This window comes from Pristis pectinata, chromosome 23 (genome assembly GCF_009764475.1).
Source record: "Pristis pectinata isolate sPriPec2 chromosome 23, sPriPec2.1.pri, whole genome shotgun sequence".
NCBI lineage: Eukaryota > Metazoa > Chordata > Chondrichthyes > Rhinopristiformes > Pristidae > Pristis > Pristis pectinata.
In genome coordinates, this window is record NC_067427.1 from 8,213,921 (window position 1) to 8,234,562 (window position 20,642).

At 44.3% G+C, this 20,642-nt stretch overlaps 1 protein-coding gene across 3 annotated transcripts in view; it reads left to right on the plus strand.

Annotated features, from left to right (window-relative positions):
- LOC127582257 (ras-specific guanine nucleotide-releasing factor RalGPS1-like) overlaps window positions 1-20,642 on the plus strand; it is a 636,204-nt gene that overhangs the window by 446,119 nt on the left and 169,443 nt on the right. For all 3 annotated transcript variants that reach the window (XM_052037419.1, XM_052037422.1, XM_052037421.1), the window contains one exon: window positions 15,346-15,483. In XM_052037419.1, coding sequence (XP_051893379.1) covers window positions 15,346-15,483 — 138 coding nt within the window. The remainder of the gene's footprint in view (window positions 1-15,345; window positions 15,484-20,642) is intronic.

Genomic DNA, 20,642 nt, shown 5'->3' on the forward strand with positions numbered 1-20,642 from the left:
CTTATCATACAAGAGGTCCATTCAGTAGTCTTATAACAGCGGGTTAGAAGCTGTCCTTGAGCCTGGTGGTATGTGCTTTCAGGTTTTTGTATCTTCTGCCCGATGGGAGGGCGGGAGAAGAGAGAACGTTCAGGGTTGGGTGGGGTCTCTGATTGTGCTGGCTGCTTTACCGAGGCAGCGAGAGGTGTAGACAGAACCCACAGAGAAGGAGGCCATGTGTTGAAATCTGGAGCGGCTATAGATCTGGCTTAAAGCACCAGGAGGTCGATGGCTGTGGAAGGGGGTTTGAGACATCAATGGTTGGGAAGTGCCATGAACTGGTGGTGGGTGTCAGGGCCAGGGGAGAACAGGTTGAATATGTAAATTTAAAGGGACCCTACCCAAGCTGGGTTTCCAGGTGCCCTTTAAACTGTGCATGTGATTAGGCACGTGTCAGACATGTAAAAGGTGCCATGACCACACATACCATGGGAAGTGCTTGGGCAGATTTCCAGAGTTGTGGATTGAATCCTGAAATGATTAGAATCATGTTCGCTCCAGAAAAGTTTGATTTTAATGAAGCATACACTGAAAATCATTGCTGTTTGTCAGAATTTCTGGACCAACACAACATCATGCAAAGCAGTAGTTCAACATTTAAGAAGCACACCCAAAGAGTTTTAGGTTAAACACTGGTTCCTTGTGGGAAACTAACCATAACCCAAAGTAGATCACGTTTTGCAGTTTAGTTGGTTAAATGTCATGTCGTCTAAATATTGCAGTTGGCGTCGAGCTGACGTTATGCTCACATGTTATAAGGTATCAGTTACCTCATCAAAAGTAGCCACATCTCTGGCATGTTAACCTCAGCTAAGCATTGAGTAACCAAGCTTGAATTAAGTCACTGGTAAAATATGGGAGATGTTTATCGTCATATGCATCTTGCTGGCATTGGTTACATTGCTGATGTTATAGTTTCCACATTGATCCTGCTCTTCCATGTTCAACCAGTGAATTAAGATGCTGGTCTAACACTTCCCCTCTGCTGTTGGTATCAGTACTGAGCTACATACTTGCGACCTAGCTTCACCTCAGCTACAATCCCATGGTTACGAAGAAGGCCTCCCCCCATCCCAAGCACTGTCGCCTTCAAGTATTTTCCTGTAAGTGGCGAATGCTATCTTTGGTCAGCAGGTTATTGCCTGCTAACTGTTCCCACTGCTGCAAGTATGGACCCATTATACGGGCCAAAGAGGAATTTCTGACCTGGATTGTGCAAAAGCTGGCCAGCCATGCTTACAATAGCTCAAAAAAGATTTATAGAACATTTAACTTGAAAGGCTGACCCACCACAATGCCGCCTCCAAAAATACAGTGGAATTTGTTTGATGTTGGTCACTTTTCCAATATTAAATATCAGTTCTTCATAACTGCACTCAACAGTGCGATAAATAGCATTGTGTATTCATCCGTATAAAAAAAATTCCACTTGCAAGGTTAAATCATGGTGTTCAGGAGGAAGGTCTCTTCTTTGCCATTTTTAAATATTTAATTAAGGTAAGATAAGATATAGGAGCAGAATTAGGCCATTCGGCCCATTGAATCCGCCATTCAATCACGGTTGATTTTTTTTAAACCCCATTCTCTCGCCTTCTCCCTGTAACCCTAAACCCCTTTACCAATCAAGAACTTATCAATCCCTGCCTTAAATACACTCAATGAATTGGCCTCCACAGCCCTCTGTGGCAACGAATTCCACAGACTCACCACCCTCTGGCTGAAGAAATTCCTCCTCATCTCTGTTCTAAAGGGCTGTCCCTTTATTCTGAGGCTGTGCCCTCAGATCCGAGATTCCCCTACTGATGGAAATGTCCTCTCCACGTCCACTCTATCCAGGCCTTTCACTATCCGGTAGGTTTCAGTGAGATTCCCCCTCAAATATTTCTTTAATGTTTTGATGGCACTGGCAATGCAGGCTTTTGTTGTACTGCCCTCTTTAGCGCCGAGGAGACGTTTATTGGTTAACCACACGTGGATCGGTAGTTGCGTTAGTCAGGGTGAGGATGGATGGCAGATCAGTGAACCAGATGGGCTTTTGACAGCAGTCCAGGAACTTCATTATCTCGGTTGCAGAGAACTGCAAACTAATAGCAGCACCTGGGTCCGCTTGCTGCTGATGTCTGCAACTGCATGTCCCGACACAGGAACAGGCTGGAACGTTAGTGTGTTTGTTCTTTGGGAGGATGCTGAGAACTGGGATGTAGTTACATTCCCACCTCAGGATATCCCAAGTACTGAGCCATCAGTGAATTATGATTGAACGACCGCCAGTGCAGACTAGTTGCCAACCAAATGTGTTCAACCGAGATCGATGGTATTAGTTAAGGGATGAGTGTTCCACCAAGAGAACTTTTGAAAATTTCAGTTTGGAACAGCAGGCTGATTTAAGATATTGTTGGAAAGTCAACAGATTACAATACAAGCTGAATTTTTACCAACTGATGGAATTGAGTCAAGCTACCAGGCATGAGAAGTATGAATTCTGAAGAAAATAAGTATAATATTAAGATAAGTATAGTAGGTATAACAAGAGGCTTTCTTTACCTCAGGAAGAGGTAAATGGCCTTGATTCTGAAAACCCTGCTGAGAGGTTCCACAAATCGTTCAGTTCACTATATCCAAACTAGGGTTGTTTGGCACCAAGTGTGTTCTATTTATTACTTCAGAATGTGATTAGAATAGAATATGTTAACGATGTTCTTTGCGATAAAAGTCAAGGGCAGGTCATCGGTCATTTCTATCCACAGTGTGCCATTGAAGTGCCAGACAGATATTTAAATATGTTTTTAATAAAAAAAATGCTCATTTTAGTATTTGTTTTCATTTGCTAGGTGTTAGCCAGCTGGTACAGGAGGTTCAGAACCTCTTGGTGCTCTGAAAACAGGCACCATTTATTCGGGTGAGGAAAAAAGTAACTGTGCTCATTTAACACTTTTCATGTGCTAAAGCACTTGAGAGCCAGTTCAGCACTATAAAGGGTAATCACAGCAGTAAAATGGGAAACACACAGCAGCAATTTGTGCACAACAAGCTCCCACAAACAGCAATGTGATAATGGGCGGATAATTAGTTCGAGGGAGATTAGTTGCTGTTTAATGCACCTGAGATAGCAGACCGAGCTGTGGTGTAATGTTTTGACCAACAGACAGGATGTCTGACAGCCTTGATTTTTGCAGTACTTGAACTCTCAGCCTTCTGACTCAGGGGCCTTAATGCTGCATGAAGAACAGACGGAACTATTGGATGGGAGTCAGGTTCGTTGGTTTATCACCAGATTATGCCCTATTTCCCAAACAAGAGGAGGTAGTTTCTCCGTGCCTTTCCTTTTTAATGTAACTTCAGACACTTCATTGAGAGGAACCCTCCAACCATCACAACTCGGGGGATAAGATAAGATTTCTTTATTAGTCACATGTACATCGAAACACACAGTGAAGTGCGTCTTTGTGTAAAATGTTCTGGGGGCAGCCCGCAAGTGTTGTCACGCTTCCGGCGCCAAGTTAGCATCCCCGCAACTTCCTAACCCGTACGTCTTTGGAATGTGAGAGGAAACCAGAGCACCCGGAGGAAACTCACGCAGACACAGGGAGAACGTACAAACTCCTCACAGACAGTGGCCGGAATTGAACGTGGGTCGCTGATGCTGTAATAGCGTTATGCTGACCGCTACACTGCCCTATCCAAGTCTGTATAAGCTACATTTATTTAGTCCTTAAGTCCTGCTATCACTTTGGTCAATTAGTGTTGTAATCTAACGTCGCAATGTCCCAAGATGCTTCAGGTAATGATGAAGGACTGACGGTATGTTTCCATGTCAGGCTGTGTGTGACTCAGAGGGAAACTGTCAGTGGTGGTGTTTCCCAACACCTGGTACCCTTGTCCTTACCAGTGGCAGAAGTCACTGTGTTTTGGAGGTTTTTGGAAGTGAGTAACTGCAGTGCATATTGCAGACGCTACATACTGCAGCCACAATGCACCGGTGGTGGAGGCAAGGAACTTTCAAAGTTCAAAGACAATAAAAACACAGGCATTCTTAGACTCACACAGACAGACTCATGCACAAGCATGCGTGCACAGAGGCACAGGCTCACATAAACACTCACAAGCACAGGCAGACAGACTTGCAGATGTATGCACGTCCACACACAACACATAATTTAAAACATTTACACTAAATTGAATAAAATACCATAACAGAAGTTTGACTTGTGTATACACTAACAGGGAGAACAGGTCTGTGTGTACCCCAACAGGGAGCTGCGGCTTGCCTACGGCCTCCTATGGCCCATGTGTACTCTATTATGATGTGATTACATTGGGCATCTGAAGTGAACATGGAACATAGAACACTACAGCACAGTACAGGCCCTTCGGCCCATGATGTTGTGCCGACCTTTTATCCTGCTCTAAGATCTATCTAACCCTTCCCTCCCACATAGCCCTCCATTTCTCTATCATTCATTTATCTATCTAAGAGTCTCTTAAATGTCCCTAATGTATCTGCCCCCACAACCTCTGCCGGCAGTGCGTTCCACACATCCACCATTCTCTGTGCAAAAAAACTTACCTGTGACATCCCCCCTTATACCTTCCTCCAATCACCTTAAAATTATGTTCCCTCGTGTTAGCCATTTTCGCCCTGGGAAAAAGTCTCTGACTGTCCACTCGATCTATGCCTCTTATCATCTTGTGCACCTCTATCAAGTCACCTCTCATCCTCCTTCTCTCCAAAGAGAAAAGCCCGAGCTCACTCAACCTATCCTCATAAGACATGCTCTCCAATCCAGGCAGCATCCTGGTAAATCTCCTCTGTACCCTCTCTAAAGCTTCCACATCCTTCCTATAACGAGGCGACCAGAACTGAACACAATACTCCAAGTGTGGTCTGACCAGAGTTCTGCAGAGCTGCAACATTACCTGGCAGCTCTTGAACTCAATACCCCGACTAATGAAGGCCAACACACCATACACCTTCTTAACAAACCTATCAACTGTGCGGCAACCTTAAGGGATCTATGGATGTGGACCCCAAGATCCCTCTGTTCCTCCACACTGCTAAGAGTCCTGCCATTATTCTTGTGTTCTGCCTTCAAATTTGATCTCCCTGAAGACGCCCTTCCCCACATTCTACCCAACAGAAACACATGGATTGCTTTTTGCAGATACAGAGTTGTTGGCTGCGGTGTTCGATAACCTTATTCAGCCACAGAGCTGCCTTTTTAATTATTTGAAAATTTTAATTGATTGAAAAAAAACTGCAAATGTTGGAAATCTGAATTAAAAATAGAAAATTCGGGAAACACTCTGCAGGTCAGGCAGCATCCGAGGTAAGCGAAACAGAGTGAACATTTCAGATCGAAGACTTGAACCAGTTCTGGCAAAGGGTCTTCCAACCAAATCGTGAACTCCTTTTCTCTCTTTACCAATGCTGAGTATTTCCAGCAGTTTCTGTGTTTATGTTTAATTAACTTATTGTGTAATCTTGTGTTCTTGTTTATTAATGAAATGTTAAAGTAATAAATACAAAGAAAAAACAGGCCACGAAACAAGCATTCCGAAACAATTAGCTTTCCAGTTTGTGCCAAGCTTATTTATCATGTGCCTTCCACTTCCAGTATCCACACACAATATGTGGGAGTTGCAAGGGGAATAACTGGCTCGAAGTAATGTTCTACAAAATAAAACCAAGATATTCCCATTTTTTTCCAAACTCACTGTCATATTTTAGTTGGGACACCAAACAACCAACCAACCAAATGTCATTTGGACCACACTGAGACGATCTGCTTTTAAAAATAAATCCCCATTTTTCATGTCAATTGACCAGCAAATGCGTGGAAATTCAGTTGTTTGCAGAAGTCCCCCATGTTTCAGATTTGTGCTTGCTTGCTGAAGCACTTAGCTTGTTCTCTGTACAGATTCTTGTGTTTGGTTCCACGGCCCTCAGGCTCTGCATCTCCACACATACCAGCGATTTTCCTGAATGCATTCACAGGGTGTGGGTTGTCACTTACGTTTGCTGTTCATTCTTAATGGTGTCCTAAAGTGATGGTCATTTCAGAGAGCAGGTAAAAGTTAACCATATCAGTGTGGGCAGGCATGGTAGTGTAGCACTTAGCGTAACACTATTACAGCGCCAGTGACCCGGGTTCAATTTCGGCCGCTGTCTGTAAGGAGTTTGTATGTTCTCCCCATGTCTGCCTGGGTTTCCTCCGGGCGCTCCGGTTTCCTCCCACATTCCAAAGACATACGGGTTAGGAAGTTGTGGGCTCGCTACGTTGGCGCCGGAAGCGTGGCGACACTTGCGGGCTGCCCCAGAACACTCAGCGCAAAAGATGCATTTCACTGTGTGTTTCGATGTACATATGACTAATAAAGATACCTATCTAATATGCAGGTTAAGGATGGCAGATTTAATTCCTGTTAGTAAATCAGATGAGTTTCTTATGGCAAAAAAACAAAGAGCTGCTGGAGGAACTCAGCAGGTCAGGCAGCATCTGTAGGGGGAAATAGACAGTCAATGTTTCGGGTAACCTGCTCCCCCTCTGTCCCTTCCTCTCTCCTTCTGATCTCCGCAGGTCCTCCCACACACAGCCTTCTTCCCAAAACCCCCTCCCGTCAGCCCCCCCTTTCCCATCCTCCACCCACTCCACCTGCCCATTGCCCACACCTTCCTCCCATCTGCCCCCCCCTTTTGATTCCGTGCTCCACCATTTCCTATCAGATTCCACCAATGCTGTCTCCACCTATCATCCTTCTCTCCTCCATCTGCCAATCACCCCTCCTCACTCGGATCCACCAATCACTTGCCAGCCCTTGCCTCATCCCTCCCCCTCGCCTCTTTATTACTAGCTGTCTCCCCTCTGCAGCCCTGATGAAGGGTCTCGACCCAATAGGTCAGTTGTCTATTTCCTTCCACAGACGCTGCCTGACCTACGAAGTTCCTCCAGCAGCTCGTTTCCTTTGCTCCAGCTCCCAGCTTCTGCAGTCTCCTGTGTCTCTACAGCATTTGTTTTGTTTCATGTTTTGAACTTAAATTCCCCAGCTGCTGAAGTGGGATTTGAATAATACTCTGGATCAGTGTCCACACACTTGGATACACATCCAGTTCCTTAACCACCATGCTATCAATCCTGCTGACACCTGGCATCTCATACACTTAGCTGCTTAGAGCGCATAGACACCCTGTGTATTCTTGAAGCATTCCTGAAAAGTGTCTTTAAGTCTGTATCTGTACCTTTTTGAATGTTACGTGCAATTATTGCAGCTGTTTACAAATGGGGGTTTTGTTGGTTGTGGTTAAAATAATTGCAAACTTAAACCTGGGTTTTCTAGAATTTGATTATTTGGTTTGGAGCTTGATGCTTATGGGTGAATTCAATGGAACAGAACTGTATATTCTCTGTTCCTAATATTTGAATATGGAACTAATAATTTGCCCAGCCAAATAAACAGGGTGCCATGTATAGTTTAGCCAATGAACACAGTGGTCAGGGTTTTAACCTATTCACCACCTAATCGCAGTTTGATTTGAACAAATGTAATAGGATAGAAAATTGAAATAAAAATCTGCAGATGTTGGAAGTATGAAATAAAAACAGAAAATGCTGGAAGCACTCAGCAGGTCAGGCAGCATCCATGGAGAGAGAAACAGAGTTAATGCTTCAAGTGTGAACCCCTTTGTCAGAGCTGGGATACAAAGTCCTCTGTTCTTTCAACTTAATGTATGATTTTGTAGCATGTGTCCATTGATCTTAGCTTCTCAGTTTCCAATGTAGTAACGTCATTGCAGAAACAGATGTATGCTACTAAATCATTTGTCTAATGCAGACAATAAAGGGTTAATTACTGACTTGAGATGCTTTATTTATTAACCTCACCAAAGAAGATTGGCGTCATGTGAAAGTGGACATATTTGCATAGAAGATTAAATAGGTAGTTTAGAAAACCCTAAGCAGTCAGTCAAATGATCACAGGTCTGTTGGTAAATTGTGTTCCGGGTCCTATTTGATTTTCTTATCAGCAGGGATAAAGGACAGAACACTGCACACCCAACTCCTGACACTTCATTAATGTGTCAATTATTGGCACCATTTCAAACATTAAATGTAATGGAAGTTCTGATTGCAGGGAAAACTGAGATGGGAGAAGTACAGTGTCAACATAACACAACGGCAACTCCTCTTCAGATGCACGTACTCATGGGGAAAACCAGTTGGCAAAGAGGGATGGGACAAGATTTCACTGGGAAAGGCTGCTGCTTCTCAAAGGTTCATACTGAGCATAGGTACCCACCTATACTGATCCCATTTACCAGCACATGGCGTATAGTTTTCCATGCCTTGGCAATTTAAGTGTTCATCTAGATACTTCCTAACTCTTGTGAGGGTACTTGCCGACCCAACCCATTAACTTATGCCCCTGCACCATTATTAACTTTGACAAAGAGGTTTATTTCTTCAGTCTGAGTCCAGGCTGTCATGGTTAAGGTGACCAAGTCAGCACAAACAAGTTGTAACCTAGTCTAGGCAGCATCTGTGGAGAAAAGTAGGCGGTCAATGTTTCAGGTTAGGACCCTTGAAGGGGCCCAATAGAGAGGAAGGAAAAAGCAGAGCAGTGATAGGTGGACAAAAGAGGGGAGGTGGGGTGGGCACAAGGTGGCGATAGGTAGATGCAGGTAAGAGATGATGATAGGCAGGTGCGGGGGAGGAGGGGAGAGCAGACCCACCGGGTGATGGGTCAAACTGACCCAAAACGTTGACCGCCTGCTTTTCTCCACCGATACTGCCTGGCCTGCTGAGTTCCTCCAGCATCATCGTGTTTTTCATCTAGATTCCAGCATCTGCAGTCCTTTGTTTCTCCTGTAACCCAGTCTATGTGAGTGTGTGAAAAGTAACCGAGCCCTTCTCAAACCATGGACCTTCAACAGGTCCAAATTCCTCTGGCTTAACAACATCAAGAATTCTCTCAAAGTCTCCCCGGGAAATAAATGAGACAGTGTCAGCAGCTCCTGGGAATCCCCAGCCCAGAATGATGGAGAACCAACCAGGAGAGTCTTGAATTTGAACACAAAATGCTGGAGGAACTCAGCGGGTCAGGCAGCATCTATGGAGGGAAGTCGACAATTTGAGCCTCAACCCTTCACCTGGACTCAAATTACTGGAATTAGTTTGTTGGGAGCACACAGAAGCCCAGTAAAAACAGCAGAAGGAGGGCAAAATCTTAAAGTGAAGAGAGTACTTGCCTCCCCACATGCACCATTGAGTCAGGCCATTAATGTGTGCCGACCATCAACCCCCCATTTACACTAATCCTTCACTAATCCCATTTTACTCTCTCCACACTCTCATCAATTCCCCTCCAGTTTCTACCACTCATCTCTACACCAGGGCTAATTAACCTACCAACCTGTCTGTCTTTGTCCTGTTGGAGACGAGCAGAGAACTCGGGGAAAGCCCACGCAGTCACAAGGAGAACGTGCAAGCTCTTCTGTACCACCCACCCGTTCGCCCTGACGAAAACTTCCCGTCACATCTGTGGAAGAGTCTGGCCCCAGTCCCACCACAACTTCAGCCAGCACCTCGGAGCCCACAGAGCAGCCATGGAAGCAAGTGACTCTCCACCCCAGGGTACAGGTCCTCCTCAGCTTACGTGCGCCCAACTTACGTACAGCCCGTAGATACGAGCCAGCGTTTGGGAGACCGGTGGGATGGATTCGCCGGCTGCTGCGGGGCTGCAGGCATCTTGCGCGGACTCGGTTCGTGGCCACATTCCTGACTTGCGAACTGTACCGTTTACAAACGGTTCACGGGAACAGGGCCCTGCCGTAACCTGAGGACAACCTGTACTACCTGAGAGAAGATTGATTTGCAAGAATCAACCAAGGAACTGATTGTGGATTCAGGAAGGGGAAGTCGGGAGAACATACACCAGTCCTCATTGAGGGGTCAGCGGTAGAAAGGGTGAGCAGCTTTAAGTTCCTGGCCGTCAACATCTCGGAGGATCTATCCTGGACCCAACACATAGTCCAGCAGCTCGACTTCGTTAGGAGTTTGAGGAGATTTGGTATGTGACCAAAGACTCTTACAAATTTCTGTAAATGTATGATGGAGAGCATTCTGACTGGTTGCATCACTGCCTGGTGTGGAGCCTCCAATGCACAGGATTGCAGGAGGCTGCAGAGGGTTGTAGACTCAACCAGCTCCATCATGGGCACAACCCTCCCCACCATCGAGGACATCTTCAAGAGCTGGTGCCTCAAGAAGGCGGCATCCACCACTAAGGACCCTCACCATCCGGGACATGCCCTCTTCTCGTTACTACCATCAGGGAGGAGGTACAGGAGCCTGAAGACCCACACTCAATGATTCAAAAACAGCTTCTTCCCCTCCACCATCAGATTTCTGAACGGTCCATGAACACTACCTCGTTATTCCTATTGTTTTATTTATTTACTATTTATTTATTTTAGTAATTTATTGTAATTTTATGTCTTTGCACTGTACTGCTAAGGCAAAACAACAAACTTCATGTCATATAAATCGGTGATAATAAATCTGATTCTGATTCAATACTATTACCCTTATGAGTTATAATTCTATTTGCCACAGTTACATGGATGGTGGGTATAGCAAAACTCGATAGATTAAGATCTTTCAAAGGTGACAAAATGTAACCAAGTGATCACATTTTCCAATGTTATTTAGTAATGTTCAGTTGCTTTATCTGTAGACTCGTTCTCCTCTTCACATGCATGGCATTAAGAGTATGCATCATGTTTCTTTGTTTGAAAGGAGAATCCTTCACCCGCAGCCCTGAACATGTTCAAGCAATGGAAAATAAAATGCAGTGTCTCATTTGTGAGATATGACGTTTCAGGTGTTAAGTGCAAAGGTTTTGTGAAGCACTCTTTTTTTTCTTAGGAGTTGACAGTGATTTGCAACAGTTGGAATGAGGTGAAGGTATCTTAGGTTACCTATGAAAGAGTTTAGCAGGCTGTAATTGGTGGCACACCACAGAGGCAAAACAGATGAGATCAGAGACAGCCGGAGAAGATGTTGAGGTCAGGTATGATCTCAGTGGAAAAATTCAAGGTTTAAGTCATAATACTTGACAGGAAACATGTTTTTGAAGATTTGGCAAACTGGAGCATGAATGCAGCTGTTTTCCAAGATCAATCATCTTAAATAATTAAGGCTAATGCATTTGCAAAGAGATTAAGTTCTGTTTATACTCTTACTGGGGATCTGTCACCACCTGTTCGGGAAGTATTTCTGCTTTCTTCTGTGCTGATTATTGGACCAATGTGTTATTCCCAAATGCACAATCCCATTAGGAAGCTGGGATACATCCCAAGTGTCGGGTGATGGGGAGCTCGCTTCTTTTATTAAGATAAGATATCTTTATTAGTCACATGTACATCGAAACACACAGTGAAATGCATCTTTTGCGTAGAGTGTTCTGGGGGCAGCCCGCAAGTGCCGCCACGCTTCCGGCGCCAACATAGCATGCCCACAACTTCCTAACCCGTACGTCTTTGGAATGTGGGAGGAAACCGGAGCACCCGGAGGAAACCCACGCAGACACAGGGAGAATGTACAAACTCCTTATAGACAGTGGCCGGAATTGAACCCGGGTCACTGGCGCTGTAAAGCGTTACGCTAACCGCTTCACTACCATGTGATAGCCCACCAATTCCCTGCTGAGTACTCTGAACCATCTTATAAAAACAAGGATGTACTACTGAGGCTTTATAAAGCATTGGTCAGACGGCATTTGGAACATTGAGAGCAACTTACCTTTGTTATGATCTTGCACCTTATTGTCTACCTGCCGTGCACTTCCCTGTAGCTGTGACACTTTACTCTGTATTCTGTTATTGTTTTTACCTGTACTATCTCAATGCACTCTGTGCTAACTCAATGTATCCGCACTGTGTAATGAATTGCTCTGTACGAACGGTATGCATGGCAGGTTTTTCACTGTACCTCAGTACAAGTGACAATAATAAACCAATAGCAATTTTGGGCCCCATATCTAAGGAAGGATGTGCTGGCCCTGGAGAGGGTCCAGAGGAGGTTCACAAGAATGATCCCAGGAATGAGGAGCGTTTGATGTCTCTGGGTCTGTACTCAATGGAGCTCAGAAGGATGAGGGGGGGATCTCATTGAAACTTACCGGATACTGAAGGGCCTGGATAGAGTGGACATGGAGAGGATGTTTCCGTTAGTAGAAAAGTCTAGGATCTGAGGGCACAACCTCAGAATAAATGGACACCTGTCTAAAACTGGGGTGAAGAGGAATTTCTTCAGCCAGAGGGTGGTGAGTCTGTGGAATTTGTTGCCACAGAGGGCTGTAGAGGCCAAGTCATTGGCTGTATTTAAGGCAGACATTGATATGTTTTTGATTGGTAAGGGGGTTAAGGGGAGCAGGTGAGACAATGGGGTTAGAAAACTCAGCCATGATTGAATGGTGGAGTAGACTCAGGCTGAATGGCCTAATTCTACTCCTGTATCTTATGGTGCTACAAACAAGCTGGACTGCCATTTCAAAGGTCTGGTGGTGTAGTGTTAAATTACTGGACTAACAGCAGGACCCGGAGACACTAGTTCAGTTCCCACTGTGGGGGGGGATCCAAGTTCAATAAATGTGAAATTAAAAAGCCGGTGTTATTATTACTAGATTGTCATAAAAACCCACTTTATGTTCTTTAGAAGAAGAAATTGGCTGCCTTTACCTGTCAGGTCTGTATGCAATTCCAGACCCATCAAAGTGACTCTTAACTCCCTCCAGTCAGGGACAGACAATAAAATGTTAGCATTTCCTTCAGACAAACATTTCAAAGAAAAAGTGAAACAATTTCATTTCTGCAGATATTCAACAAGCAGTTGATTGGAGTTCTTTTCCAAAATTCCTGCAATCTCGTTTTTGAGATTCTGTCTGACCAGTGGTTTATTTGTACCACTTGTTTGTCTTTGCAGTGATTTTGTTTATGAGCCAATTCTTCGCGTAACTCAAGAGTAAAATAGCTTCAGGATGGCTTGGATATTCTCTGTTGTCGTGCTGCTCGGGTTTCTGTACAACTGACCTAACAATGACCTCCAGCTTTTACTTGGAATCGGGTGGGAGGCTCACTGTAACATGACTGTTTAACGTGACCAATGAGCTACGGTAATAGAATGTAAAAAAAAAACTGCAGATGCTAGAGATTTGAAATAAAAACAGAAAATGCTGGGAAATGTTCAGCAGGTCAGGCAGCATCTGTGAAAAAGGAAAAGGAATTTCTGACATTTCAGAAATTGGTAGGTGAGAAATTAGGTTAGTTTTAAAGTGCCAAGAGAGGGATGAATCCCAGGTGTCAGGTGATGGGGAGCACACTTTTGTTTAAAATAGTCCATCAATTCCGTGCTGAGTACTTTGAACCATCTTAATCTGTGTTATAAATGAGCTATGCTGCCATTTCAAAGGTCTGGTGGTGCAGTGGTTAAATTACTGGACTAACGAGAATACCTCTGTTGGGGTGAGACCGGGTTTGCTGAGATTATTTCATTGTTCATAGTGCTTTCTGATTGATAGGCTAATGGGGAGTGTTGTGAGAAAGAGAGATGGGGGTGAGAGAGAAATAGCCAACAATGCTACGTGCAAAATCTATGAAATGCAGGTCAGAGATGTTGCTGAGATGTAGAACTGAAAGGAGAATGTGAGAAACACTCAAGGGATTTGTCAGTATCTGTAAAAAAAAGAGAGAAACTGCATTAATATTTCGCATGGATAACCCAAAGACCAGTTCTGGGGCAAATAAGAAAAGCAAGTTAGCTGAACCTGTTGAATTAGTTAGTGAGTCCCATGGACTGCTATGTGCCCAGATAGAAGCGCTGATCTTCAAGCTTACATTGGGCCTCGTCAGACAGTGCAGGAGGCCACAGACAAGCAGGTAAGGGCAAGGAATTAAAGTGACAGGTAACCAGAAGCTTAGACTGAACACAAACCAGTCAGTCAATCTGTGTCGGGTGTCTCCAATGTAGAGGAGATGGCATTGTGAGCACCAGATGTCAGACGTGAGATTAGTAATTGGTTTATTATTGTCACTTGTACCAAGATACAGGAAGAAATGCAAGTGAGTCTTAGATAGACACATGAATGATAGAGAAGTGGGGAGCTACGTGGGAGGGAAGGGTTAGATAGATCTTAGAGCAGGATAAAATGTCGGCACAACATTGTGGGCCAAAGGGCCTGTACTGTGCTGTAGTGTTCTATGTTCTATGAATTACTGCTTCACCTGGAAGGATGGTTTGGGTCCCTGGATGGTGGGAAGGGACCAGGTAAGAGAATAGGCCCTGCAGATGCCTGAGCAAATGCTGTGAGATGGGGAGTGGTTGACGGAGATGGAAGTCACAAAGGGAATGATCCCTTCGGAATACTGAAAGGGAAGGGATTGAGAGGGAAAGATGTGCCCAGAGATGGAATCTTGTTGAAGGTAGTGGAACTTGTGAAGAAAGATCCATTGAATGCAGTGTCTGGGTGTCTGGGGAGGGGAGGGGGAATGGGTAGAAGATGCTAATTCATGGGGGAACAGGTCATGCAAAACTTCAAGTGCTGAAGCCAGGAAAACAGCCTCAAGAATGGAAATAAAACCAGGAAATGTTGGAAACAGACGGACAGTGTGTGTGTGGGAAAAGCAAAAAAGAGTTAGCTCTACATATAGATGGCCTTTCATCAGAATTGCATGTTGTATTGAGAGTATTTTTTTTCTTTTGTTTGATCTATAGCATCTGTGGTGTTTTGCTTTTGGAATACAGCCTTGGACTTCAGAGACTGACAGATGGATTAAGTCCTCCACCCCTTCCACCCCCATTCCTTTTAAGTGGCACTGAAGCTGGGCCTGGGTCAGGGAAAGGGAAGAGAAAGCAAGGAAAAGATATCCCATTTTCACTAACGCTGCCAAAGTAACAAAATACGGCTTCAGTCGCTGCTGTCGTTGGTGGTGTTGACGGTTTTAGTTTTCGCCTTTGTGTTGTATTTGACCTCACATTTCAAATGATCAACAACAAAATAACACTGAGAGGAAATTATCTTTTCCATAGAAATTTGTGGCAGGAGCAAATTATAGATCACCTCTGATAAGCTGTGTTACTGATGCAATGGTAGAGATTTTCGGTATGTTTCTATGGTTGCAATTAACGGGCAGTTATGTGGGTGAGAGAAAGGGGCTGTCACAACCATCACCAGAATGATGCTCTGAAATTCAAATTCTCTGTCTTAAGTTCCGGATTCAGTCTAACCTGGAAAATTCTCTTTCAATTTCAGGGATTTACTTGTTGGATTTGATCTACATCGACTCTGCCTATCCAGCGTCGGACAGCATCATGGAGAATGAGCAGAGATCCAATCAGATGAACAACATTTTGAGGATCATTTCAGATTTACAAGTTTCATTCAATTGTGGTTTGTATTCTACTTTCCTTGTCACTTTTCCTTATGTCAGCTGAATCTCTCATTTGGTGGCAAGTTTCACCGGTGTAAAAGTGCTATCAATATTCACTGCAGTAGATTTCCTCGCCCCATTTCCGTGAAGCCAAAGAATGATGCAGCATGGAAACAGGCCCTTCAGTCCAACGAGACCATTAAACATCCACTAATCCTAGGCTAATTTCATTTTATTTTCCCCACATTTCCATCTATCCCTCTAGATCTGGTGAAAAATTTGCCCCTCAGATTCCTATTAAATCTCTCCCCTCTCACCTTAAACCTATGCCCTCTTAGTTATTGATTCCCCAACCCTGGGAAAAAGAATGTGCATTCACTCTATCTATGCCCCTCATGATTTTGTACATCTCTATAAGATCGCCCCTCATTCTCCTACACTCCAATGAAGAAAGTCCCAACCTGCTCAACCTCTCTTCATAATTCGGTCCCTCGAGTCCCGGCAACATCCTCGTAAATATCCTCCGCACTCTTTCCAGTTTAATGGCATCTTTCCTATAGCAGGATGACCAGAACTGAACACAATATTCCGAATGCGGCCTCACCAACGTTTTGTACAAGTGCACCATGATCTCCCAACTTCCTTACTCGGTGCCCTGACTGATGAAGGCCAGTGTTCCAAAAGCCTTCTTCACCAACCTGTCTACCTGCGACGCCACTTTCAGGGAACCATGTACTCCTTGGTCCCTCAAGACTCCCCAGTGCCTTACTGTTCACTATGAAAGTCCTACCCTCATTTATCTTCCCAAAATGCAATGCCTCCCACCGTCAAGTCCTTTCGTGTATATTCCCCTGGAAACCCAGAAATCCTCGTGAATCATCACAGGCCCCAGGTCAAACCTAGGAGTACCAATCAAATTATCTCCTGTTGTTCTACTTTGTAGAGAGTACTGGCTCTTGCTATTCAGTCTATACCTTCAGGCAAACCTCTTAACCCGGGAATCGGTCTCATGAAGCACAAACAAAATGATTTGGAGCTCAGTCTGTGGAAGAGACGTTTGTTTAGCTACAGGGTTCGGAGAGTGGTCTGCTGTAGCTGTGCTGTCCACATCATAAAACTCTGTGTTCTTCCCATTTCAATCTGGGCAGACAGATGCAAGGTTGCAACAAGGCACTCTTTTGGATTGAACAGGGATTTTCACAAACCACACTGATGTGCTGAAGGAACAGCTGAGTTTTGTCCTCAAAGCTGTTATTTGAGGAGCGATATTATTTATACAGGCAACCATGCCGAGGTGTCAACTTTGACCTTTTCATTGTTGCAGCTGTGTTGCAGCCAGGAACTTCCAATTCTACCAAAAATGATGTTCTAATCTTTGGCGACTGTTGTTAATATCCTTAACCCTTCGCTGACAGCAATAAGAAAACACATATTGTATACTTGGGCCTGCATCCTGGAATCTTAAAACAAAATGTGGCTGCAGAGATATGATGTTCCAAATTCTTTTAATTCTGGAAAGATCTCAGCGAATTGGAAGCCCAGAAATGTAAGGTTATTATTCAAGAAAGGAGGGAGGTGGAAATTCGTAATTGGTTTATTATTGTCACATGTACTGAGATACAGTGAGAGGCATTGTTGGCGTGCTATCCTGACAGACCATTGTATACATCAGTACATCAAGGTAGTACAAAAGGAAAAACGATAACAGAATGTAGAATATAGTGTTACAGTTACAGAGAAAGTGCAGCGTAGGTAGAAAAATGGCGTGCAAGGGACATGACGAGGTGGATTGAGAGATCAAGAGTTCACCTTTATCGTACAAGAGGTCAGTTCAACAGCGGGGTAGAATCTGTCCTTGAGCCTGGTGGTACATGTTCTCAAGCTTTTTTATCTTCCGCCGGATGGAAGGGGGGAGAAGAGAGAATGACTGGGCTGGGAGGAGTCTTTGATTATGTTGGCTGCTTTCCTGAGGCAGCAGGGAGTATAGACGGAGCCAACGGAAGGGAGGCTGGTTTTTGTGACAGACTGGGGTGTGTTCACGACTCTCTGCATTTTCTTGCGGTCTTGGGAGGAGCAGTTGCCATTACCAAGCTGTGGATCCCAGGTAACGAAAGGCCAGTTAGGCTGGCGTATGTCATTGGGAAAAGTTTTAAAGTTGTACAGTGCAGAAATGGGACCTTTGACTGATCACGTCCTCGCGGACTTTTTCCCCTTCTACCATTTGCCAGCATCAGACCCAATGACTTCCCAAGAGTCTGCCTCAAATGTCTCTTAAATGCTGTGATTGTATCTGATTCGACCACCTCCTCTGGCAGCGCATTCCAGGTATCAACCACTCCCTGTGTAAGTGAAAACTTTCCCTCAAATCCCCTTTAAAACTCCATCACCTTAAACCCATGCCCCCTTGCTTTTGATACCTCTACCATCAGAAATAGATTCTAATTAGACACCCTAACCATGCCTCTTATAATTTTACACACCTCTCTCAGGTCACCCTTGGCCTGCTTCACTCCAGGGAAAACAAGCCCAGCCTATCCAACCTCTCCCCATAACTAAAGCTCTCCAATCCAGGCAACCTCCTGGTGAATCTCCTCTGAACTCTCTCCAGTGCAACCATGTCCTTTAATCCTGAAATTCATTATTTAGCAGGTGGCAGCAGAACGTTGAGAAGGTTAGCATGGTTTTATGAAGAGGAAAATTGTGTTTGACAAATTTGTTAGAACCTTTTGAGGGTGTAATTTGCAAGTTGGATAAAGGAGAATAAATAGATGTTATGTATTTGGATGTCCAGGTAGGCATTTGATAAGGTTCCACCGAAAATACAAAGTAAGTGCTCAAGCCATTGGGGATAATATATTAACATGATAGAGGATTGGCTAACTCACAAATAAACAGAGTTGGGAAGAGTGGATCAGTTTTAGTTTGGCCAGCTGCAACTAATGGGTGCCATAGGGATGCGTGCTGGGGCCTCAATGCATTCACAATTTGCATTCATGGCTTGGATGGAAGGACTAAATGTACTGTAGGCAGGTGATACAGCAATTGTGGGAAGAATACAAAGAGCCTGCAAAGGGATCGACGGAGGTTAAGTGAATGGGCAAACGTTTGGCAGATGAAGTATAATGTGAAATCGCCCAGTTAGATAGGAAGAACGAAAAAACAGGATATTATTTAAATGGAAAGAGCCCATGGAATGCTGTGGTACAGAGGGGTCTGGGTAAAATTGTACAGGCAACACAAAAGTTCAGCATGCAGGTAGAACAGTTAATCGGGAAAGAAAATGGTACATTTGCCTTTTTTGCAAAGGGAATGGAAGTGTAATTGTCCAGGGAAATTGGAGAATTGTGTACAGTTTTGGTGGTCTTACTTAAGCAGGGCTCTACTTGTTTTGGAAGCAGTTCAGAGAAGGTTCACTAGGTTAATCTGAGGTTAATGAAGGGCTGTTTATGAAGAACTTCAGTAGGTTAGCCCCTTGCTCATCGAAGTTTCGAAGAATGCAAAGTGACTTTTTGAAAAATCACAGATTCTAAGGAAACTTGACAGGGTAGATACTGAAAGGATGTTTGCCCCAGTGGGAGAATCTAGACGAGGACCATAGTTTCAGAATGATGTCTCACCCAAAGATTCTTCTCAGAGGGTCATGAATCTTTAGAATCCTTAACCCCAAAGAGCTGTGGAGACTGAGATATTCAAAGTCAAGTTTGAAGGGTCTTTTGGGAAGGAGAAGGAAAGTGGAGCTGGGCAAAAATCAGATTAACCTTGATTACTTTGAATGGCAGACCAGGCCTGTAGACCAACTCTAACCCCCCTGGCTTACTCCTCCTATTCCTTGGTTAAGTGACTGAACAGATGTTCAGAGGCATGGAGTAAGAAACTTGGGGACTTGAGTTCAAATCCCACCCTGGCATCTGGGACATGTAGAATGAGTTAATTAAATAAATCTCAAAATAAAAATCTGTATTGGGGATAGTGACCTCACTCTAGTAACATTGCATTTAGTTCACTATTGTTCAGACACTCTTGGTGGTGGTCAAGGAAGCCACTTCATTCCAGGGCTAATGCAGTTGGGGAATAAACTTCAACCTTGACAGACACACACACACGCACACGCACACACACACACCTTGTGAGTAAATCAGGGAGCTCAGCACCAACTCCCTGAGTGAGCCCTTAACAACTTGCTTTAATCATCCATTACCAGTGAACAAACAGTAATCAATGTCACTGGGCTAGCTCAGTTAACTGACACATGCCACCTCTTGTTTTCCTTGCCTGAGGATGGGAAGGAAATATCCGGCACACTAGACCAGATACAAGGTTAATGGCAGGACTCTTAGCAGTGTGGAGGAACAGAGGGATCTTGGGGTCCACGTCCATAGATCCCTCAAGGTTTCCACACAGGTTGATAGGGTTGTTAAGAAGGTGTATGGAGTGTTGGTCTTCGTTAGTCAAGGTATTGAGTTCAAGAGCCGCAAGGTGATGTTGCAGCTTCATAGAACTCTGGTCAGACCACACTTGGAGTATTGTGTTCAGTTCTGGTCGCCTCATTATAGGAAGGATGTGGAAGCTTTAGAGATGGTGCAGAGGAGATTTACCAGGATGTTGCCTGGATTGGAGAGCATGTCTTATCAAGGTAGGCTGAGTGAACTAGGGCTTTTCTCTTTGGAGAGAAGGAGCATGAGAGGTGACTTGATAGAGGTGTACAAGATGATAAGAGGTATAGGTCAAATGGACAGTCAGAGACTTTTTCCCGGTGCGACAACGGCTAACACAGGGGGACATAATTTTAAGGTGATTGGAGGAATGTATAAGGGGGACGTCAGGGGTAAGTTTTTTACGCAGAGAGTGGTGGGTGTGTGGAACGCACTGCCAGCAGAGGTTGTCGGGGCAGGTACATTAGGGACATTTAAGAGACTCTTAGATAGATACATGAATGATAGAAAAATAGGGGGCTATGTGGGAGGGAAGGGTTAGATAGATTTTAGAACAGCATAAAATGTCAGCACAATATTGTGGGCCAAAGGGCCTGTACTGTATTGTTCTATGTTCTATACCAGGACCTGAGCTGTGAACTATAAACGACTGACTCTTCAGTTCGGCAATCGCAAATAATCAATCATACTCGAGCAAAAAACAAACTGTTGGAGGAACTCAGCAGGTGAAGCAGCATCTGTGGAGG